At 34.9% G+C, this 16,854-nt stretch overlaps 1 protein-coding gene across 1 annotated transcript in view; it reads left to right on the top strand.

The window, feature by feature from the left end:
- The window catches only part of STK26 (serine/threonine kinase 26), a 74,941-nt gene that overhangs the window by 50,321 nt on the left and 7,766 nt on the right, over positions 1 to 16,854 (top strand). Inside the window, exons 4-7 of the mRNA XM_037146368.2 lie at positions 10,714 to 10,770; positions 15,259 to 15,367; positions 15,460 to 15,617; positions 16,475 to 16,660. Coding sequence (XP_037002263.1) covers positions 10,714 to 10,770; positions 15,259 to 15,367; positions 15,460 to 15,617; positions 16,475 to 16,660 — 510 coding nt within the window. The remainder of the gene's footprint in view (positions 1 to 10,713; positions 10,771 to 15,258; positions 15,368 to 15,459; positions 15,618 to 16,474; positions 16,661 to 16,854) is intronic.

The following is a 16,854-nucleotide window of genomic DNA, read 5'->3' on the forward strand; positions in this document are numbered from 1 at the left end:
CAAAACGTGCAGATATGTGGGCTTACATTTTTTGAGGGGAGTGTGGTTTTATTTTATTTTATTTTTAAAATTATTTCAGTTCAGTTCAATTACAGTTTTCTGCATTTTCCACCCACTATTCCCACCCCAACCAAACCCACCTCCCTCCCTTGCTTCCACACTCCCCCTTGGTTTTGTCCATGTGTCCTTTAGTAGTTCCAGAAAATCTTTCCCCTTCATTCTCCCCTCCCCCTCCCCTCTGGTTATTGTTAGATTGTTCTTAATTTCAATGTCTCTGAGTATATTTTGCTTCCTTTTTTCTTTTGTTGATTATGTTACACTTAGAGTAAGATCATATGGTATTTTTCCCCTACCAACTGACTTATTTCACTTAGCATAATGCTCTCCAGTTCCATCCATGCTGTTGCAAAGGGTAGGAACTCCCTCATTCTTTCTGCATAGTATTCCATCATGTATATATCCCATAGTCTTTTGATCCATTCATTTACTGGTGGACATCTAGGTTGCTTGCAGCACTTGGCTATTGTAAATTGTGCTGCTATAAACATAGAGGTGCATAAGTTCTTTTGAATTGGTGTTTCATGCTTCTTAAGATATAATCCTTGCAGTGGGATTATTGCATCAAAAGGCAGTTTCATTTTTAGTTTTCTAAGGAAACTGCATACTGTTTTCCACAGTGCCTGTACTAGTCTGCATTCCTACCAACAGTGCACTAGGGTTCCCCTTTCTCTACATCCTTTCCAACACTTGTTTATTTATTTATTTATTTATTTATGATGGCCATTCTGACTGGTGTGAAGTGGTATCTCATTGTGGTTTTAATTTGCATCTTTCGGATGGCTAGTGATGCTGAGTATCTTTTCATATGTCTCTGATCCCTCTGTATATCCTCCTTGGGGAACTCTCTGTTCAGATCTTTTGTCCATTTTTTTTTAATTGGGTATTTTGTCTTCCTTGAGTGGAGTCATGTGAGTGCCTTATATAATTTGCAGATCAAACCCTTGTCTGATGTATCATTGGAAAATATGTTTTCCCATATAGTTGGTTCTCTTTTCATTTTAATACTGTTGTTTTTAGCCATGCAGAAGCTTTCTAATTTGATGAGGTCCCATTTGTTTCTTCTTTTCTTTATGTCCCTTGCTTTAGGGGACACATCAGTGAAGATGTTGGTGCATGGAATGTCTGAGATTTTCCTGCCAAAGGTTTCTTCTAGGACTTTTATGGTGTCATGACTTATATTTAAATCTTTTATCCATCTTTAATTTATTTTTGTGTATAGTGTAAGTTGGTGATTGAGTTTCATTTTTTTTGCATGTAGCTGTCCAGATATCCCAACACCATTTGTTGAAGTGGCTATTTTTACGTCACTTTATGCTTCTTCCCCCTTTGTCAAATATTAATTGACCATAGAAACTTGGGTTTCTTTCTGGGCTCTCTATTCTGTTCCACTGGTCTATGTGCTTGTTTTCATGCCACTACCAGGCTGTTTTGATTACAGTGGCCTTGTAATACAGTTTGGTATCAGGCATTGTGTTCCATCCTACTTTTCTTTCTCAAAATTGCTGCAGCTATTTGGGGTCATTTATGGTTCCATGTAAATTTGTGAAATGTTTGTTCTATAACTGAAATATGCCATTGGTACTTTAATAAAGATTGCATTGAATCTATAAATTGCTTTCGGTAGTATAGATATTTTGATGATGTTGATTCTTCTAATCCAGGAACATGCTTCCATTTATTTGTTTCTTCCTTAATTTCTTCAGTGTTGTATAGTTTTCTGAGTATGGGTCTTTAACCTCCTTGGTTAGGTTTATTTCTAGGTACTTTATTTTTCTTGTTGCTATAGCAAATAGGATTTTTCCCCTGATTTTTGTTTGTGATATTTCATTGTTATTGTACAAAAATGCCTTTGATTTCTGAATATTGACTTTGTGTCTCACTATTTTGTCAAATTCACTTAATAGGTCAAGTAGTTTTTTGGTGGAGTCTATAGGATTTTCTATGTATGCTAAAATTTCATTTGCAATCAATGACAGTTTTGCTTCCTCCTTTCTAATTTGGATGCCTTTTATTTTCTTTTCTTGTCTGATTGCTGTGGCTAGGACTTCCAATACTATGTTGAATAGGAGTGGTGATGGCAGGCATCCTTATCTTGTTTCTGATCTTAGTAGGAAAGATCTTAGTTTTTGCTTATTTAATATGGTGTTGGCTATACATTTCTCATATATGGCCTTTATTATGTTGAGGAATACTCCCTCTATTCCCCCTTTCCTAAGTGTGTTTATCATAAATAGGTCCTGTACCTTATAAAATGCCTTTTCCACATCTATTGATATGATCATGTGGTTTTTTTTTCTTTGCTTTTTTTATGTGAAGTATTACATTTATTGATTTGCAAATATTGTACCATCCTTGCATCTCTGGGATGAATCCCCCTTGATTCTGGTGTATGAACTTTTTAACATATTGCTGGATGCAGTTTCCCAATATTTTGTTTAGGATTTTAGCATCAAGTAAATGGGAGATATTGGCCTAAAGTTTTCTTTTTTTTGTTATGTCTTTATCTGGTTTTGGGATGAGGATCATGCTAGCTTCACAAAAAGAGTTAGGGAGTCTTCCATCTTTTTGAATTTTTTGGAATAATTTGTAAAGGGCCAGAGTTAGCTCTTCCTTAAATGCTTTATAAAATTCTCCTATGAAGCCATCTGGCCCAGGGCTTTTATGTATCAGAAGCTTTCTGATTACTGCTTCAGTTTAATCTGCTGTTATTGGTTTGTTCAGGCTTTCTCCTTCTTCATTGAGTTTTGGAAGTTTATATTTTTCTAGAAATTTGACCATTTCACCTAGGTTTTCAAATTTCTTGGCATAAAGTTCTTCGTAGTAATTTCTTACAATCCTTTATATTTCTATGGTATCGGTTGTAATATCTCCTCTTTCATTTGTGATTGTGTTTACTTCGGTCTTCCATCTTTTTTTTCTTGATGAGCTTGCTTAAAGGCTTGACGATTTTGTTTGTCTTTTCAGAGAACCAGCTCCTGAATTTATTGGTCCTTAGAATTGTGCTTTTAGTCTCTATGTCATTTGATTCTGCTCTGATCTTGGTTGTTTCCTTCCTTCTACTTGCTCTGGGCTGTCTTTGTTGTTGTTACTTGAGTTCTTGTAGGCATAGGGTTAGGTTGTTTGTTTGAAATGTTTCTATCTTTTTTAGGTAGGCCTGTATGGCTATGAACTTTCCTCTCAGGACTGCCTTTGCTGTGTCCCATAAGTTTTAGATTATTGTAACTTCATTTTCATTTGTTTCCAGAAACTTTTTGATTTTTTCCCTAATCTCATTCTTGACCCATTCATTGTTTAATAGCATGCTATTCAATCCTCATCAGGTTGAGTGTTTTGGGGTTTTTCCCCCTTGGGGTTGGTTTCTAGTTCCAGTTCCTTGTGATCAAAGAAAATGCTTGATATGATTTTAATTTTCTTGAATTTGTTGAAGCTTGTTTTGTGTTCTTTCAAGTGGTCTATCTTTGGAAATGTTTCATGTGCATTTGAAAAGAATGTGTATTTAGCTTCTTTGGGATGAAGGGCTCTCTTTATATATATCAGTTAAGTTCATTTGATCTAGGGCATTGTTCAATGCCACAATATCTTTGTTCACATTTTATTTGGAAGATCTATCTATTTTTGACACTGGGGTTTTGAAATCCCCTACTATAATTGTGTTGCTGTCAATATCTTTCTTGAAATCCTCCAAGATTTTCTTCATGTATTTGGGTGCTCCTATTTTGGGTGCGTATATATTTACAATGTTTATGTGTTCTTGGTCCCTTAAAGTATTATGAATGACCTTCTAGGTCTCATTTTATGGCCCTTTTTTTGAAGTCTATTTTTGTATGATATAAGTATTGCTACCCTGGCTCTTTTTTTCCTGTCCATTTGCTTGGAAAATTTGTTCCCAGCCCTTCACTTTCAGTTTGTGAAAGTATTTTGTTCTGAGGTGGGTCTCTTGTAGGCAGTATATGTGTGGTCATTATTTCTTATCCATTCAGCTATTCTGTGTCTTTTGATTGGACCATTTAATCCACTTATGTTTAAGGTTATTATTGATAGGTACTTATTCATTGCCATTTTTTTATACCTGTGTTCCTCTCTTACTGTTTTTCTTTCTGTTCTTAAAGCAGACCCTTTAGCATGTGTTGCAGAGCTTGTTTGGAGGAGGTATATTTTTGAGGCTTCTTTTGTCTGGGAAGCTTCTTATATGTCCTTGCATTTTAATTGAGATCCTTGTTGGATAATGTAGTCTAAGTTGCAGGCCTCTGGTTTTCATTACTTGGAATAATTTTTGTGATTTCCTTCTGTCTTGCAACGTTTCCATTGAAAAGTTAGCTGGTAGTCTTATTGGGGCTCCCTTGTATGTTACTTCCTGTTTCTCCCTTGCTGCCTTTAGGATTCTCTCTTTGTCTTGGAATTTTGCCATTTTAATTATGATGTGTCTTGAAGTGGCCTTCTTTGGGTTCCTCTTGATTGGGACTCTGTGATTTGTGTGACTTTTTCTCTCATCAAATTAGGGAAGTTTTCCATCATTACTTTTTCAAACGGGTTTTCTATCTCTTGCTCTTCTTCTGGCATCCCTGTTATACGGATATCATTACATTTTATTTTGGCCTGCATTTCTCTTAACCCCTCCTCATTCTTTCTGAACCTCTTTTCCCTTTTCTTGTTCTTTCTGGGTATTTTTCTTTATCTTGTATTCTAGCTCACTGATCTGATCCTCTGCTTCATCTAGCCTGGTTTTGATTCCTTCTACTGTGTTCTTCAATTTGGAAATTATATTCATTTCCTCTTGGCCCTTGTTGATAGTTTCTATTTCCTTTTTTATGTTGATACAGTTTTCAGTGAGTTCATTGTCATTTCCCTGTTGTTTTTGGTAATTCTCTGTGAGCTCATTGAGCTCCCTGATAACCATTGCTTTGAACTCAATATCTGATAGTTGAGTTACCTCTATTTCATTTATCATTCCTTCTGTGACTTCCTCCTTTCCTTTCATTTGGGGATTGTTTCTCTGCCTTTCCATTGTTTGTGAGATTCTTCTTGTTAGTCTCTGCTTCTTAAATTTATCTGTTCTGACTCCCTGGGTTCATGGTATGAACCTCTATGGTAGAAGACCTGTGAGATTCAGTGGTGCAGTCTCCTTAATCTCCTGACCTCACTGGTCTTGGTCTGTCATTTATGTTGGTTCTCTGTATGTCTTTGGGTTTTTATCATTGTTGGGTCTTTCTTTGGTGGGTCCTTCCCTCCAGCTGGTTAACTGAGGGTCACTCCATCCACCATGTCTTGTATTCTGTTGGGCAGGTGTGGGTAGGTTGTGTTGAAGCCGGTTCTTTTGTATGTACATGGTTTTGAGGCTTCTCTCTCACTCTTGTTCAGTTGTTCGTTCTGGGTTATTTCCCTACCATTTTGTTGTATTTCCAAATCAGTCCTGGGTTGAGGTTAGTGTGGCTCTGCTCCCTCCTTCACCTTCTTCTGTTGTTATCTGTTGTGGGTTTCTTTGTTGGTGGGTTTACTCTTCCAGCAAGTATACTGGTGTTCACAGCTCCCACCTATTTGTCTGATTTTTCAGTGCTCTCTATATTTTTGGCCTCCAACCTTTATATATGCTGGTATACCGTTGGCTGTTTACTCTGTTCCTCAGAAGATCGGCTAGGTGTTTCAGCTGTGCACAGGGGGAAGTGGACTCCAGTTCCACCTCTCTCACTGCCATCTTTTCTCTCTCTGCCTTAATTTTTAAAGTAAAATCATATCAAATATAACAGTGTTCTGTTTCATGAAGCCAATGTAATTAAAGACTATACCTTTTAAGTGCCATTAAGGAATTGCATTATCAATCACCTTGTGTTCTTATTGTGACCCATACTTACATTTCATATGACATGGGGAATTTATGAGTCAAATGAATTGAGTAAAGTAGAATATGGGATTTTCTTAGGTTGTCCTTATACAGGATATCATATATAACCAAGACCTCACTGTATGCTGCAGGAAAATTTATTGCGTTTGAGAGAAAATTACATGCTCTGTGGAACTGTATGCAGTTGTAATGGTTTCCTTGAGACATGAAAAATGTACTAGGTATTCATTTTGACTGAGTTCACTGTATAACTTCATTTTTAAAAACAAGAGCAAAAACCAGACAAACACATCAGTATGACCACAGTATTTTCCTTTAATTTTAATTCACTACAGATTTTCTTGAGAGACAAAGTTAGTCTTTATAAAGTGTACTAAAATAAGCAAACTCTTCCTTTCTGATCTCATAATATTGGAAAAATCTTTTATAATCTTTGAATATTTTTCTAGTTAAATGTGAATATTAAAATAAAGCTCACTAAGCATTTAATAGAATTTGAATCATGCCATTATTGCTGTCGAAAAATGCCTTTAAATTTTTGTTTATGTTAAGGAAATATGCCTCCTCCACATACTACTACCAAAAAAAAATTGAATGATTTAAGTAAAATGTTCCAGAATAGGGTCTGTACAATTTTGTGGCCTTCTCATTTTTTCTGACACTCTTATGTGTGCATACTTCCAGCATTTGATGAATGTTTCTGGCATATTATTTAATTTAAAAGATTTTTCTTATAAAGCATGAAGAAAATTTAAGAAAAATTTCTCCATGCAATGTTTTTTTTTTTCTCAAAACAAGAATAGCTTTAAAATTCATGTAACATACCTCTGAGAAACCCCATATGATTTAATTCAACATTGTGCATATTCCTCTTATTTTGCTTGTTTTCCCTGTTCAGTCTTATTCACTTTATTCTGACAACTTCTAAGTTCATGTCTCTGGTTCCAGCCTCTCTTTTTAGCCTCAAATTAGATATAGGGATATCTGATTTGCCTGATATTATTCACTTATCTGTGGGTACATAAAGTGAAATGACCCTGAAACTGGGGAAGTGGCATTTGAACTAATTCTTGAATATCATTCTGATATAGGCTGAGATGTGAAGGTGGAGTATAAACAAGGCATTCTAGATGGGAAGAGAATGATTCAGAGGTGGTAAAGTATCTGGCAAGATGATCTGTATTATCACTTGTAGTTTTATAAAATTTTACATTCTATTTTTATTATAGTAAAATAAACATCATAAAATTTACCATTTTAACCATTTTAAGTGTACAAACTATCACCACCATCCATCTCCATAACTTTTCAGTCTTTCGCAACTGAAGCTGTACACATTAAACAATAACTGCTCATTCTTTCCTCACCACAGTCTTTGGTAGCCACCATTCTACTTTCTCTGTCTCTGAATTTTACTATCTTACATTCTGTATATAAAGGGAACCATACAACATTCATCCTTTGGTGGTTGGCTTATTTTCCTTATATTTACATACAGATTTATGTGGTCAGTGTCATGATTGGCCATTGAATTTATCAACCAGCCCACTTCATTCAATGTGTACTTGATATATTAATAGTGATCTCTCAAATACATAGAATGGGTATTTTAAATATGTTTTCTATGAACAAATGAATCTCAAGTTCTATAGTATTTCTCTTTCCTTTGACCAAGTGTCCACTTTAACAGAAAATAGTGGGGTTCAAAGGCCTTATGGGGTGAGCATTGACACTCAAGACACCAGTGATTTATCAACAACCAGCTCAATCTCTCCTCAGTAAATAGTACATACAATTCTAGAGTATTTACTCTAGAATTTTGGAACAGAGAGCCACTTCCTAACCCTTAGCTGACCACCTATGTTGATGCAGCACTCTAAAGTTATTCCTCCAGCCCATTGTTAAAATTTGTGGATCATTTTGTAAGTGGAGAAATGATGTTTTCCCTTCAGGGACTTCTGATGCTTAAATGTTCCAGATGTAGGGTTATGGCTTCCAGCCACTTGGCTCTTTTGGAATTGTAAACTAGTATGTAGATACCATCTTAGCTTTTTAAATTATTTAAAAGGAAACCTAACATACTTATTTGCATTCTCCAACACAAACATCTTTTACCAGAAATGAAAAGTATAAGTCCCCCCAAAAGAATGCAAATATAGGATCTAGATTTTTTTGTTTTGTTTACTTGTGATTAGTGTTTTCATTGAGCCTTGCTGTGGTCAAGGAACTGGTAAGAAGAGCTTTTGTGGCTTTAGCTTCCTTGAACAGGGAGGAACCCCACCAGCTTGCCATTTACACTTATGCCCACTCAGGTCTTGGCTTCAGCCCTCATGCCTGCCTAGCAATCTTTTGAATGTCCATAGCTGTACCTATCCTTCAGTGAAGCTTGTCTCTGGAAGTGGTGGTCAGAAGGAAGTACACAGAAAAGCTATTAGGCAGTTTTGTTCTTTGCCTGTCTCAAAAGAGTCACAGTTTAACTGAAAAAAAAAAAAAACCTTGCTTGTTATCAGAAACTTATATATCTTTCTTGTTATGTATCTTGCTTGTTATATATCTTTTCATATATAAAAGTTGTTTGGTCATAACTTTAATCACATTTTAAGCTTTCTATGAATATTATTTAGCAAAGAACAGACAGTTGGTAAGGTTCTGTTTTGAATTGGTACCCTCCCATACACACACATTGTTTTTAACTTGGAAAACTGGTGTTTTCAATCACGCAGAACTGAAAACTGGATAAACATGTTGTATAAGATATTTTTATTTTTCAATTTCAGGTGAATGGGAAGCATTCTGAATTCATAAGGTAGAACATAGTACTGCCCTCACCAATGTGGCTCAGTTGATTGGGCATTGTCCTGCAAAACAAAAGGACGCTAGTTCGATTCCTGGTCAAGGCATATACCTGGGCTGTGGGTTCAGTCCCTAATTGGGGCACATACAGAAGGCAGCCAATCAATGTTTCTCTCCGTGTTGATCATCTGCCTTCCCTACGTGCCCCCACTGAGGATCAAACCTGCAACCTAGGCATGTGCCCTGACCAGAAATGGAATATATCAGTGACCTTTCACTTTGCATGACAGTACCCAACCAACTGAGCCATACCAGTTAGGGCTAATTAAAACCTGTAAAAATATATAGTAGTTATTAGAATCAAACTTGTGCAAAAGAAAAACATTCTCAGGTTATACTGCATTGTGAGAAATCTCCATAAAAGAATATAAATACACACCAGATTTATAATTCTAAGGTTCAGAGTACTTAGTTTATATACATAAAAATAAATTATATGACCCAATTGCAGAACTCCTCTCCCCTTTCCACCATAATGGGAAATTGTTTCCTCTTTCCTTTTATAGACACTGCTGCTAGGAAAGACTCTCAAGCTGGCCTGTTGTGACAGGAGAGTGTAGATGTCAAGATTGGAGGAGGACCACATTGTTCCTCTCTTTCTCTTATACATTCCAGGTAGTGTCAGCATCAAGAAAGAAAGGAAGAATCCTTTCATATTAAATTAACAGAGCCCTCTCTCCCTGGTTCCTAATCCTAGGCCACATCCCATTTCCCGCACTACAATGTCACCTAAACATTTATCAGCATGTAACTGGATTCCATTCTCTGCCATGCTAAAACTCCAGCTTCATGATACTTGGACCTTTTGAATGAAAGTCCTAGGTACTTCCCAGGGATTTTAGAATTTTTAGAATAGAAATCCCAGGGATTTCAAGCTATTGACAATACCTTAAAAATTTTCATCCCACAGCTGGGGCTGTAAAGGTGAGAAGGGTGTTCCTAGCATCCCAAGTTGAAACACAACACTGAACATATTTTTTTCCCTAGAAACATTTTTATAGTATAAATAGTAATTAGTTTCTCTGTTATTCTTCCTGCTGTACTATGGATAACTTTGCATTAAATTGTCTTTTAGGGGACTACCCCAGGAAAATAGACATTGTTTTTATGGGAAAATTCTTGCTTTCCAAATTTCAAATATCTTACTTAAAAGTGTACTTTTGAAACACAATCCATTCACAACTTCCTTTTTGCCCACATAGTAAAATCAACCATTTATCTTACAGTCAACTCTGTAGTCCCACAAAAATTCAGGGAATACCACTCATGAAATAGTATGAAAAGATATTTTAGCTGATAGAACTGAGTGATATATGTGTATGTGTTTATGCAAAACTGTTTTGGAATTGACATACTGGTATTCCCCTTATGCTCTTATACCCCATTTACTCTTATACAACTTACAGTGAAGATAGGTAGGGGACAGTATTCTTCCCAGATTCCATGTGTATACCAAAAATGCTTGTTAATTGTGGCTAATAAAGTTGTAAAGTACATTAAAAGAAAGTCAAAAACTAAAAAAAGCAGAATATACCAGTGTCCTCAAACTCTAAAATCACAGGAAAACATCCAGAAGCCTCATTCAGATTTCTGCAAGTTTTCATCGACTTACTTATTCTTTAATATATCTTCTTTTTCTTTTAATATTATTATTCAAAATAATGATTTAAAGCTATGGTTTATTTATTATGGGTTTTATAAAAATTACTAGTACTAAAATAAGAAATAATAATTAGCTATTTTTAGCTATATCATAAGCTAAATAATTTTGGGAGATAGTCAATTATCCAAACTTTACTTTCTTTTGAATGTTCTATGGAAAAATATATTCAGGGTCCCAAACACTTAATTTTAAACTTCTATTTTGAAACCAGTGCATTAATATATCAGATTTAGTATTTATACTAGTTATGTTATTTGGCTCAGGTTTGTAATTATAAATTGTTTTATGGCTTTTGCAGGGTTCAAAATTATGGATAATAATGGAATACCTGGGTGGTGGTTCAGCACTGGATCTTGTAAGTATTTTTAAATAAACCCCATACACACATTCATTCACACTATAACTTTTTAAATTGGAGTAAGCAACAGCTTTTGTTTAAGCTAAGTGTTTGTTTTAGTTATTATGTTCAAATTAAACTCTTTAGGACCACTACCCTTAGGTGGATTTAGTTGTATTGCAGGATTGAGCTTGTTGCTGACATTCTTAGAATATATAAGAAATGCAAATAGCTTAATAAAATCAAGCCCCCCAAGTTAAGAGTGAGTATGTGACAGTTGCTGTCAGTTTATTTTTACTCTGTAATCGTATCCCTAAAAATAATGAGTGTTCTTAGATTTTTAAATATATATAATTCAGGTAACTGTCACTAAAAGTAGTTCTTGTGTTCTGACCAAGTAGGCCTATAGAGCCAGTTCTCTATAGAGTTCGCTGTGCTCCATTATAGGTCATTTGGAAATGTGATGGCATTTTTGGTTGTCATAATGACTTGGAAATGCTATAGCCCTTTTAGTGGTCAGGGATGTGGATGCTGAAATTCTACAGTGTGAAGAATTCTACCCAATGAAGATGTATTTACACCCACAACACCTTTGAGAAACACTAGTTCTTTCCTCCATATTAGTGTAATTCTATCAATGGATTTTCTTTTACAATCCTTATAAGATGACACTGTATTTAAAATTGAATGTGAAGTACTAGAGGCAAGTTTGTTTAGTAGAATGACTACTGAGCTGGCCTATGGGAATTTGAGGTTATAGAGATAACTCAATTGATAACTAAATATTGACTGTAAACCAAACACATAAAATCCTTGGACTTTCATATTGTATAAAACAAAGAAGGGCACTAAGTTATTTCTTTTCTAAGTTATCTTCCATCTTTAATATTATATGACATTTTATTAGTATGTTCTACCTTTAAAATTATTGAGTATGCTGTTTCTAAAAATACATTTTTTTATTATTAAGATCATCGAATGATTTTTTAATTCTTTTTTAAGTACAGATGATTTTTTCTAACTGAAGAGATTAAATATTTTAAAAAGGGTTTATTCCTGATTGCCAATAGCTCAAATTTTCCAATAATCCTATGAATAGATATGATCATAAGAGATTTTCTTTCCTTTAGATATAACCATACTTAAAGCATTCTGAAGAAATGGTAATTAAACTTGATGGAGAGTCTCATCTCCTTCTAGGATTTCATCTTAGTTTAATTAGTTGCTGATTTAAGTAATTCTTCCTTATGTCTAATCCAATTCCTATATCCTAAAGCTTGAGTTCATTTTTTTGTTTCTGTTTGCTATCTAGTGACAGAACACAAGTGGTCTTTCTTTGTATAATAATTCTTCATGCACAAGAAGTCAGATTTCATTTCTATTTGTCTGGTCAGTTTTCTTATACAGTAGCTTTTTTATCTTTAGCTCCTTAAGGAGCAGCACAGTTGCTCCATGATCTTCCTTCCACTTTTAAACATTAAGAGCCCTTTTCAAATTTATCACCATTAACTCATTTGGTCTCCCAAGGTGCTCATGATGTCTCTTCCCTGTTTCGTCAGCCTTGACAAAGCTAGTCCACTGATTTCATCAGGAACACTGATAGCAATGTTAAGCATTGGGCACTGGCCCAACCCTAACACAATCTATATCTCCCAGAAGTAGTTTGTTTAGTTTTATGAAATCTCAAATGAAATGGCTGTGAGATTTTAATCTCATTCTGCCATGTTGATCTCTGCCTAATAGAAAAAAAAAGTGTGAGTTAGCACAAATTCAATGAACTTAAATTTTTCTTAACCTAAAAATTGAGAGACCTGGGTTCCAGTCCTAGTTCTTCCATTGACTAGCTACCTAGTATTGAGTAAGCTATTTGACCTCTTTGCCTTAATTTCCTCAAATGTTAAATGAAGAAAATAAGTTAGTAATCTATCTACTTTTGTTTTCCAGCTCTAAGTTTAATAATACTGTGATTTAATTATAAATCTCATTTAACTGGGCTTTGTAGGGAAAGCAAGTGATGAGAAAATATGTTTTTTCCCATGTTTAGTCCTGTACAAATGAATAGTACCATTAGAGAAATATAATAAAAGATTGGGCTTTATAGGCATAGGCCAGGAATAAGAGAGAATAAGAGAAATGTTGAACAGAGTATTTATCACTTTAAGCTGGTACCTGACTAATGGAATATGACTGTGACTATGACTATGACTTCTAATGTATGTCAACATTATATAGTGTATACTTCAAGATTTTCTCCATTCTTGAAAAAATTTGTTGTATGTCAACAGTCTATGAGCATACTAACATATTTTATTGAATTTATTATACCTCACTTCTCTTCAGTATGAATTGTACTGGCTTACGTCAAAAGCACATATAAGAAGATTAATAAACTAAAACATGAGCAGCAAGAAAAAAGTTGGAAGCAATATGCTAATTATAATAGAAGGCTTAATATAACATGTTGCATCAGGGACAGGCTGGAGTCAAAGTAGTAAACATTCTTTGAAAGAACAAATGTCCCTCTCTTGTATATCCTCAGTTGACAACAGAGGTGAATTACCGAAGTAATTACCAACTGTCTTTCAGCCAGAGGTATTAACTATTAGAGACATGGCACAATCTTCAGTCATTGGAGAGAAGTTCAATTATGAACTCCAGGCATAATGGACCGAGATCTTGGCATTCTTTCTCCCAAGACTGCATTGGAAATAAAATGTTATTCCATCTACTATACTGTCCTTCTCTTTACAACTCCCTTTTTTCTCCTTTTCTAATCGTTATTAACATGACTAAGGAACCATTTTAACCATAAAGTTTGGGATAAGTTTCTGTCTGGTAATAAGTCATAAAAGCTCAACTGTACCACCACTCTATTCTCATTTCCCTGCCATGGGGTCTTCCTTTCCCTTCCCTTCCCTTCCCTCCTCCAGTGCTCAGTTCATTGTAATTTTACTTTTACTGAATTTTAAACTCAACCTAAATATGCCAGATAAGCTAATGACGCTTTAGGATACCTTTTCTTTTTTTTTTTACTTAAATATATTTTTAAAATACTTTTTTAGGTAATACTCTGGCTTATACAGACCACTTTCAGGAGTCCTTCAGAGTGATTTCTTGGACCCCTTATGTGTATCTTGCCCAATTTTTTAAGTAACAGAGAGTATATCTCCTCTGGACCTGTCAACACTTTATGTTCAGTAATAAAGTTACTAATCTTGACTGGTATGATGTTTGCTTTCTCGTTATTGGGTAGTACCTCAGAATTTCATTGCCAGTAACAAATAAAATAATATGCCATTTTTACTTTTTAGAATGACTTTAATCACTACTGTTCAAATAAAAACATCTGGAGTACAAGCTGATAGAGTTGAAAGTAAATAGATAATGTTACCTAGGAAAGGCATCTATTTGAACTATGAATATGCCTGGAGTATATTCTATATCCAGACCACAGTTAATATGAAATGGTGAGACCAAAGTATGGGTTCTATTTTAAGCTGTTAAATTTCAACATGAAAGTAGCCTTTATTCAGAATAAATATGGCATTCATGAAAGATGAAATATGCAAGGTGCCAAAAGGCTATGAATCTCTCCCAGTGTGAGGCAGAGTAGGCAATGTTTGATTTTCACTACCTCTTTCCTCCTTCCAGCAAACAGAACTTTACCTCAGCTCTGACTTTAGTTTCCCACCCTTTCCTGTAAATGTTGCACAGTCTACTGTTGGTGCTTTATGAGGTAGCAGAATTTTAAAATAACCGTTTATTTTAAAGGGAGATTTTCAGATATTCCATTACAAGTTCCCCTGAATCCTAATCATTGCTTCCCTTGTGTTCCAGTTGGAACTATTGGCTTTGATACAGGGATGAGGGAAGAAAGGAAAATGTGTTAGACTTATTTGAAAAGCCCTATCCTTCCATGATTTGATTTTTTTTCGCAGTGAGAGTCTGAATAGTTTAATTATTATACTTCAGGCTAAATTTTAAATTTGAGTCCCAAAAAGTCTCTATGCCTTTACAGTGTTATTAAAATGTATAAATGCTAAGAACTGTGCTACAGGTGACCTGTATGATCAAATTGGGTTGCTGTGGAAATCTTATGGACTGTCTGAGCTAAAAATAAGTTCACTGTAAATATTTAATAACTCTTAAAATTTAAGTAGCCATTTTCCCTATCTGAAAAAAAGAAAGGTAGTTTTGTCATTATATAAGTGTGTCTTAAATTTTTGATGTAAATATTTAAGAACCTCAAAATTTGAAGCTAGTGTATAGGTAACACTGCTTGTATTATTTCAAGATTAAACTCAATCATTTAAAAACCATTCTAATCCTTTGACTTACCTTTTTTACTGTCTTCCCTCACCTTTTACATTTTTCTCATATATTTAAGTATTGGTTTAATAAACAGAACTGCTTCATACATCTGATTCCCTTATTTCAAAGGCAATATCAAGTTTGAACTTTATTGCTTTAAACTTTCATATATGCGTGTGTGTGTTTCCCTCTAAGCTGCGAGCTGGTCCATTTGATGAGTTCCAGATTGCTACCATGCTAAAGGAGATTTTGAAAGGTCTGGACTATCTGCATTCAGAAAAGAAAATCCACCGAGACATAAAAGGTATACAAAAATTTAATATTAACCTAAGCAAAATAGATGCATTCTGAGGAAGCTGAATTTTTTTTTCATTGGTTTTTCTTTTCCCCTCCTAGCTGCTAATGTCTTGCTCTCAGAACAAGGAGATGTTAAACTTGCTGACTTTGGAGTTGCTGGCCAGCTGACAGATACACAAATTAAAAGAAATACCTTTGTGGGGACACCATTTTGGATGGCTCCTGAAGTTATTCAACAGTCGGCTTATGACTCAAAAGTAAAGTGTTACCTGTATAAGCTGTTTCGTTTTTGATAATAACGTCTATATAACACAATGTCCTACTTAATAAACTGCCTTAATTTTTCTCCCTTCTAAAGTATTTCTAGAGTTCTGGCAAATGTTGCTGCTAAATTATAAGTTCTCTTGTTGCTGATAATGTTCAAACTCTTTTCCCTTCAATTTCCTTCCATCCCACTTGGAACAAAATTCAAATTCCATGCTATCACATACATGGCTCACTAGGATCTTGCCCTTGTCTACCTCTTTAGCTTTATCTCATATCACTCTCCTCTATATTCTATCTGTTTCAGCCACTGTGGCCTCACTGCAGTTTCAAAAACTTAGCAAATACACTCTGGTCTCAGGCTTTTGCACTTAACCCTTTCCTCTGTCTGGAATAACTTTTCTCCTAGTCAGTTCTCTGCTCTAAGCATTACCTACTTAGGGTAGTCTTCCCTAGCCATCTGTGTAAATGTACAGCCCCTTTAACTCCATCATTCATTATTTTCTTATCCTGAATTAATTTCTTCACAGAGCTTAGCACCATCTGCCATCGTATTATTCACTTATCTGTCTCTTCTACTGGAACATTAAGCCCCTTGAGACTAGGGATTTTTGTCTGGTTTATGTACCCACCACCTGAATCTTTAGTGCCTAGAATATGCTACTTGGCACAAAGTAGGGAATTTGATACTTTTAAAAAATAAATGAATTTTATTAACAGAAATTTATTAACATCATATTTCTTCAGACACTTTAATATTGTTGTGACCATTAGATTCCACAGGCAATTTTGTGGCAGTATTTTGGAATGGAATTTCAAGGGGTTTTTTTTTTCTTTCTTTTAACCTTAGGCTGACATTTGGTCATTGGGAATTACTGCTATTGAACTGGCCAAGGGAGAGCCGCCTAACTCAGATATGCATCCAATGAGAGTTTTGTTTCTTATTCCTAAAAACAATCCTCCAACTCTTGTCGGAGAGTTTACTAAGTCCTTTAAGGAGTTTATTGATGCTTGCCTAAACAAAGATCCATCATTTGTGAGTATCTGAGGCCACTATTTCCTATTATTAGATCTATATGCAACAAATGTGTTTTTTTCTATAGTGAGGAATATAATGCATGTGAAAATTGTCTAAGATCCATCCAGGAATCTGGTTCTTCTTTCTATGTTGCTAATTCTGTTCAGTTCCTAACAAGATCCTTAGTTTCTTTTTTTTCTCTCCCCTCTATG

The sequence above is a fragment of the Artibeus jamaicensis genome, unplaced genomic scaffold (assembly GCF_021234435.1).
Source record: "Artibeus jamaicensis isolate MK-2021 breed Jamaican fruit bat unplaced genomic scaffold, CSHL_Jam_final contig_240, whole genome shotgun sequence".
Lineage (NCBI taxonomy): Eukaryota > Metazoa > Chordata > Mammalia > Chiroptera > Phyllostomidae > Artibeus > Artibeus jamaicensis.